Below are 7,731 nucleotides of genomic sequence, written 5' to 3' on the forward strand. Positions count from 1 at the left end.
CTTCCTGCCAAATGTGGCTGGCTTTGTAATTATGTGCAACATCACTCTCTTGGCAGTGGGCCCTGCATAGATTTTACTCCCTGTCTTGTTCCCCCCCTTTCCTTTCACTGCTGTCAGGGAGGGTGATGGCAATTGTTTGTTACTGGCTGTTAGAGCAGAGCAAAGTGTTGGTCTCAACGGCGTCTGCCTTGAAACCCAAGTAGCTAAACTGCAGGAGGCAACTTTTTTCTTCCTGCTAGGCAGGAAGCTCATAGTGTCCCCACAAATTGTACAGGAAGGCAGGCTGTGTGGTTTTTACTATTTATTCCTTTTCTGGTATTAACACACCCCCACAAACAAGTATTTAACTCACTCAAAGCAGCCTTGGTCCGTTTCAGTTCATGATTACGATGTATTTTCAGTCAAACTCCCGCAAAGTTTAGCTCATTCTACATAAATAGAGCCCACCCAATGAAGAGTTTCCATTCAGCACAAGCAGCCTGTAGCCTTCCACAGTGGTCATCTTCACGGAGCCCGAGCTACTTTTGGCTAAGCTACTGTCATCCCCCTTCTCTTTGGCTGACTCCACCCACGGGTTGAATGCCCATTCTTAGCAGAACATCACCACCACCTCCCCTGCCCGCCCAGCAGCAGCCTTTCCCAGAGCACCACGCCTCTGTTAGGCTCCAGTCTTTTGCTGTTTCTTCTCCCTTTCCCATCTGTCCTGGTTTCAGCTGGGATAGAGTTAATTTTCATCTTGGTAGCCGGTATGGGGCTGTGTTTTGGGTTTAGGATGAGAACAATGTCGATGATACACTGATGCTTTGGTTCTTGCGAGCGGCTGCGTGGTACTTAGTTGCTGGCTGGGGTTAAACCACGACACCGTCAAAAGAAGGGGCAAGCTTCCACCCCTCTGAGATCAAGCGCTCAGCCCAAGGAAGCAATGCTTCTTGACAGGCATTCTCTCCTGCTTTCACTCACTGAAGTCAACTCCCTTCTTCATTCAGGCAAGTAAAGACCTCCCCAGTTTTCCCTCCAGGGCAGGAGACCAAAGCTCCAGCTGAGTTTGTTGCTGCTGCGCTCAAGGCTTTTTGTGCCTGTAAATGCACTTCTACAGATCAGTGAAGACGTTTCTTGAAAGCGACTGTCTCGATCTGGCAGGTTGGAAGCTGAAGGGGAAACAGAGAATGGCAGGTCTAATTTCTCATTCAGCTTCAGAGGAGCAATGAGCACCAGCAGGATCCCATAATCCCCCAAACATCCACCGGAAAGACTTTCTGCGGAGCAGGCTCTGATTGCAGCTAACTGTTTGTCCACCACGACAGGAGGCCCAGGCCTGGCTCGCTGATTGATCCCTGTTCACAGAGAGAAGAAGAGAGCGGGCAATTGTAAACTCCACAGAGAATGCAGGAGTAAAGGCATAAAAATATGAAACTTCCCCCCCCCCGAGTTATGGATGAGGTACTCGCTTTCTGTCCTATCAGAGCCTGCCCAGACTCCTTTAAACCTTGTCAACACTACATCAAACCTTCAACACTTGAAAATCAAGCATTTGCCCATTCCACCTCCTGACTGTCCCAACACCACCAGCTGTGAGAAAACACAGCTTTCACTGGTCTAGATCCGTCTTTCTCTTGCATTGTACTCGGGTGGGTCTTACACCGAAACACGGCATGGGAAAGGCTGTTCAGCCGCTGTGTAAACCTTGATGTGGTTCTCCCAGCTCCGCGCTCCTTGTACGCTCACTCCTCCCTGCAGATCCTGCGTCCACAGTTTGCTTTAAAGCAGCCTCCCGGGGGAACTCCACCAACAACCACAAAGTGTTTTCATGAAAACACATAGCAAACACAGCGTGACCACAAAAACAATCTCCTTTCTCCCCTTTTCCGCTCCTTTCATTTTGGGACTCTGTTTGCTTCACAGTCAGCTTAAAGCAATCAGGTCCTTGGGAAAGGGATGCTATTTTAGATGTAGAATAAACCACAATGTTCACAAGGCTGTATGAATTATGCACATAGTTACCACAAGAGTGTAGGGTGCCTCTTTCTTCTGGACTTCTTCTGCGGCATTTGAAGTGGAAGCCTCTGCAGAGCTCGGACCTGTCGGTGACGTATCGACAAACGTTTCATCCACGACTCGGAAGCGGATCTCCTCCCCAATGTCCATGTAAAGGTCATGGGCCCCTTCTTCTGTCTCATATTCCCACACCCACACCTGCTCTGCTTCATCGCTGGCCACGCCGAGGGTTAAGGATGGAACCAGTCAGTATTCCGCCTGGCAGATCACTTTCTGACAGTTTTGAGGATAGACTTAATTCAAAGCCTTTTCACAATTATTTCTCAAACCGCAATGCACTGTCCTAGGTCAGCGTCTGCGCAGTCCAGGACACCACAAGGTTTTCCCCCTTCAAGGTGTACGCTGCTGGGCAGAGTTAGGGTTACCCCCACCGCCCAAAAAAACCACCAAAAAATCCAAACCAAACAAAACCCCTCAAACCCAGGAAGACCTTGCCTACCACTAGTAAGTGTATTAGACACACCACGTATCTAGACATTACATGATGTGGTAAAACCGGCGTTCTGTCTTCAGCAGCAGCCAAGACTAGAGGCAGGGATTACAACGCGGCTGTTTGGGGGACATTGCCATTCATTTCTATCGGCGGGCACAATGGTCCTGCAAAACCCCGTAAGCATGAGGCCTGTCTAGCTGTGATAACAGCCTGCGGGACTTGCCTGACACAACGGCTTAGCTTCTGCCGCTGAGCACCTTCATTGTTGCAGTAGCGAATGCCTGTTGGGCCAGCACTGCACAATCTTTTGAAATGAAGTAGTAAAGTTATCCAAGGTGATCAAAGGATACAACTTAGCTGGCTGCTGCAGGGATTCTGGTGGGATGACAATATCATCAAAGAATCCAATAGAAACTGTGGAGAAAAGAACACGATTAAGACCGAAGTGATTTTTCGCAAATGATGTACCAAAGCGATTCCTAAAAATGCATTTCTAGACTCATTCTCCTTCCTCTTTCAGGAAGGACATCTGAGATCATGCAGGAATTATTCTTTGAGCCACAACGCTCAATTTCAGTTGGCAGCAAAGCAACCACCCAGCTGAAAGTACATACAGCAACAGAGGGCACAGTCTTCGTGCCCGCTGGGAAAGGAAAAGGCTTTTTGGAGCAAGACTGGAAATGAAAGCGTTCCAAGAAATGAGTCAGATGCTATAGAGGTCTGTGACAGAAAAGAGCTTAGAAATCACAGATGTAACATGTTAAATAAAGACCAATATAAAGTTAGAACAGCCCCCACCTCCCCCTTGAGATTTCATTATGTTGAATTTTATCAAAGAGTGGACATGCCCAAATCCAGCAACAAATGCAGCCAAAATAACCTTATTGTCCTAACTTAACAACTGAGCAGAGGAGCTCACTTGCACGCAAGACTCCTACAAGAAAGGAAGGCAACTCATCAATTATGTATTCCGTGAATCTGACAGCACTTTGTGGTACAGGTACAGGAAACAATCATGAATTTGCACAGGACTATAGGGAAGACAGATCAGACCAATGCGAGCCAACACTACCACTTTGAAAAACACAAGTTCTGTTCACTGAAGCGAGAAAATAAATCCAGTCTACGCTCCAGATGGGCTTGCCTGTTCTTCTTGGGCATGCACATGAATGACAGAAGGAAAGGGGAGGGCAGACAAAACCATCAAGGGCAGGGGAAGCTGCCAGGCTCAAACCACCACCCACCCTCGGGTCAGAGCAGCGCTAGAGGCCAGTAACAGTCTTTAAGCAGCCTACAGACAGCACTATAACACCTGAAATCACAGCGTCTCAACAGACCCGAGAGCTCCGCAGCTCCGGTGTCCCTAATGTTAGAAGATGCGGTTTACCGTGAACGCCATCCTGACTGCAGCTTTTAATCTGTCCAATCAGAATCTCATCCAGGAAGGGATGGAAGACCACATAGCGGAAATGCACTTAAAAGAAAACAGGTCGTTAATGTTATGTCCATGTTAGCGAACTGTACTCTTTCCACAGGGTGGCAGCCATTAAAACAAAATCCCACATCCTATATGCCTTCTAAAATGCTTACCCAGTTTCTTTTACAATTTCCTTACAGGCACTGATTAGATAGGAAAATGGGAATAAGAGTTCTGATTTGTAACTGTTTTGTATCAATTATGACAGCGGTTGATCAGCAGCCTCCTGTTCTCTAATCTTCCAGCTTGCAAGAGTTTAAGTTCACAGAATGAAACTACAAATGAAGAACATGGAGCAGAACCTCTGCTTTAGTTATGATGTGAGCATTCCTGCACAATGCTTCACGGCCAAGAATATCAGTTGAAATTACACTGTCTCGTAATACTTCTGCTCCTTTTATCTTTGTCAGCAATGCTGTATCTTCTTTAAATGAAATATTTGCTATCAAATATTATCAGAGTAAATAAGATTCTCTAACATAACTGCATTTTTCATCCAGGTTAAATAAAATTATAACATCATTTATAAATTACAAGAATGCTATACTAAGACAATCTTAGCCAAACAATGCTTATGAGAAATTTAACATAATTTTAGCTGTCCATACTCTGTGCTCCTCTTTTACATAAGATCAGGCAGTACATTAGAGAAAGAGTTATTACCAGACACAGCAGGATTTATTAAAGTGCTACCCCAGATTCTGAAAGCAGGAGACTTTTTTCCAAGCTCAGAGAGAATATATTCTCTTGTTTCAGTTCAAGGAGTAATTCAAAGTTAAGCAGCTGAATGGAGATTAAAGCAAGCAGGAAAGCCTGCCATCCTCCTTCAGTATTAGAGAAGCTTTTATTTGCAGGGACTTCTGTTGGAGTTAAAATTTAGACAAGGAGAGTCACATACAGTCAGTCCAGTTCCCTTCTAACAGGAAACATTTCATTTGCTCAAGCTATGCTTCCATGTTGAAAACTGAAGCTAGAAAAAAATGCATCTCTTTCCAGTTTAAAGAAACTTATTTTAACTTTAAAAAATATATGAAATTTGCTTTTATGCGTTTACTTCCAATTTTTACTCAGACAGATTTGCCAAAAATCAAAGAAATTAGTCATTTCTTATTAAAAAAAAAAAGTCACTAGAAATGTATGCTGAACCAGATCTGTCTAAGTCTCAAACAAAAATGTAGCAAAACTTCCACAGCATCAAATGCTGTGCAAATGTTATATTTAGAAACATGTTTCAACATTCTAGCTAGGGAAAATAAGCTTCAAAAAGAAAAAATAATAGAAAAACGCAGAACAACTAATACAACTTATTTTCTACGTGCAGATTTCCAATCATTTTAAATTTAATTAACCCCTTCCTTACCCCACACTTACGGCTCTAATTGTAGAACAGAGATGGACTACTGGAGAAGGCAAATAGGACTGGCTATTTAAAGCTGTATTTGTACCCCAAAAACAACGCAAAGGGAAGAGACTTCTGCCATGTTCCTCTTGCCCTCCTAACAAGAACAGTTATGGCTATGAACTTCAGTAACTTCCTTGAAACTTACTTTCCTTAACAATTGAACTTAGTTTACATTTCCAGTTCACTAACATTCTGCAAAATTATGTAACTGAGGACAAGAATGCACCTTTGGTATGTGATGCACCATCTCCAGGGAATATGTATGAATCTTCCAGCTTTGTGATATCATACAGACAGATGCAGAGGCCGACATTGTATACAACCTGCTCAAAGAAAAAAAATAATTAAAACCCAATAAATCAAGCAGCCCACCAGGTCAAAACAAACAAGCCATCAAATTTATACACTGTGCACATCTTTTCACAAGAAGGCAACAGAAGGGTGGCAAGACGGGAGGGAGGCTGTTTTGGTACAGTCCTTCAACAGCCCCAGCCCTAACCACACTGCATTGTAGGGGGAACCCCTAACTTACTCAAGTGTTATGGGAGGATGCGTTTTCATTGCCACTGCAAAGAGCACCGCTACAAACAGAAACCCTTGGGGTAATTGTCAACAGTGAGAGAACTTGACCTTCCAAGATAGTAACAGTTGCCCACAGCCATCATTCACCAGCCCCACAGCTTGTCCAAAGGCTAAACATGCTTTTTGCTAGAGTCAAACTCTCGGAAGCCTCTAGGCTTGCCTTTTTCTTAAACTATATTAGCCCTGGGAGAGACAAAGAGAACTCTTGGTTTCTCTGTTACTTCTGAGAGGGCTTCACAGCCTACAAAATCTGAGGCACCTACTAGTCATCAGTGGATGAGGGCAGAGTATTGCGTTTCATAACCTGTCTGTATAATCTGCTGTTCACAACCCTCGATCGCTTCAGGTTGCTCTTTTGAGCTCTGTTCACAAGCTGCATTTTGAGTTTTGCACCTGCCTCATGCTGAAAGCTGTATGAAAGCACAGTCCCAGGGGCTGCACAGGGAAACTGTGACCTCCTGGCCTATGACATAACACTTTTTTATGTCTTGCACCAAAGACCAACTTCTCACTGCCACAGTGTATTTTAAGTACTAAGCACAGACCAAGTCAGCTATTTGCACCTTCATTTCTCTTCCACTATTACTGTTCTACATTTGTTTACATCATGTTTTTTAAAATTCCCCTGCTGGATGGATTAGTTTGCATCTGTTTTTCAGACTGCATTTTGGATCGCTACTCTACACACAAACCAGCAGTTACTCTCCTTTCTCTTCCATGCTTCTCTGCCCCATCTGGCACCTCAGTATCTTCCCATTGCAGCATTAGCCATTAGAAAAAAGTCTCCTTTGAGATGATACATGGCTGTCTCTTTGTTTACAGTCTCTGATATTTCAGTCTCTGGGGATGGCCTTCATATCTAAACTATTCTGATCGCTCACCCACACATCTCATTAGGAACAAATAAAAGGAATAAACGCTCAGGGATGTTATGATGCCTTCACCAACCTATACAAGACCCACACTTTACCTTATTGGCCAATTTCTTGTTTAGCTCTTCCGCAATGGATTCATTCAGTTTCCTTTCAAACTGCCAGGGAGGAATTCTTACTGTGTCAGTCATCTCTACCAAGACAAACATGATGGTGGGAAGCACCTCTAAGGAGAGAGAGAGAAGACACCAACAGCCTCAGGAACTGGAGCACTGCAGGGGCAACTAAGACGGCCAACAACTGATGCGGGGCGGGCCTGGAAAACCACCCCAACGTCTTGCACGGAGCTTAGTGGGGCAGCACCCTGGCTATCCCAAAGGGGGGACATGGGGGGGTTGAAGGCGGCCGCACAACGGCCGTTGGGAGGGGGTGGGGGAATTAAAGGCGGCCACGCAACCGCTGTCGGGGGCGGGCGGCCAGGCAGCCGCCGCTGCAGGGAGCGGGGGGAGCTCACCAGCAGCAGGGAGCTCGGAGGAGCGGGGCTGCCGGCGGAGCGGGCGGGCCGGGAGCGGGCGGGCCCGCCCGGCGCGGCGGGGCTGCAACCGCTCCCTCACCCACCTGCCACACGCGGAGCACCGCCGCGCGCTCCCCGGCCTCACGGCACTTCCGGCGCCTCAACCAATCGCCCTCGGCGGGCGGGCCCGCGCCCTGATTGACGCGGGGCGGAGCCCTGTCGCGCCGCGCCGGGCGGAGCCAAGCGCCCCGCCCCGCGCCGCGGCGGCCATTTTGTCCCTCCTCAGGGCGGGGAGGGGCCCCGGCCCGTCACCTGCCCTACCGGTGCGGGGCCTGGGCCGGGCCCGGGCCGCGGTGGCTTCTGGTTGGGCCCCGAGAGCGGGGTGGGTTTGGTCAA

General features: G+C 46.8%; 1 protein-coding gene across 1 annotated transcript; it reads right to left on the reverse strand.

Moving 5' to 3' along the window:
• Positions 1-335: 335 nt before the first annotated feature.
• On the reverse strand, positions 336-7,485 carry POLR3H (RNA polymerase III subunit H). Its single transcript, XM_082308557.1, has 7 exons — positions 7,440-7,485; positions 6,920-7,047; positions 5,594-5,690; positions 3,876-3,962; positions 2,839-2,902; positions 2,002-2,209; positions 336-1,334 (listed from the first exon to the last, which is right to left on the reverse strand). The coding sequence occupies exons 2-7, from the start codon at positions 7,028-7,030 to the stop codon at positions 1,281-1,283; spliced, it is 621 nt and encodes a 206-aa protein (XP_082164683.1). The 5' UTR covers positions 7,031-7,047; positions 7,440-7,485; the 3' UTR covers positions 336-1,280.
• Between the last annotated feature and the right edge of the window lie 246 nt (positions 7,486-7,731).

This window comes from Platalea leucorodia (genome assembly GCF_965183815.1).
Source record: "Platalea leucorodia genome assembly, chromosome: 4".
In the NCBI taxonomy this organism is placed as follows: Eukaryota; Metazoa; Chordata; class Aves; order Pelecaniformes; family Threskiornithidae; genus Platalea; species Platalea leucorodia.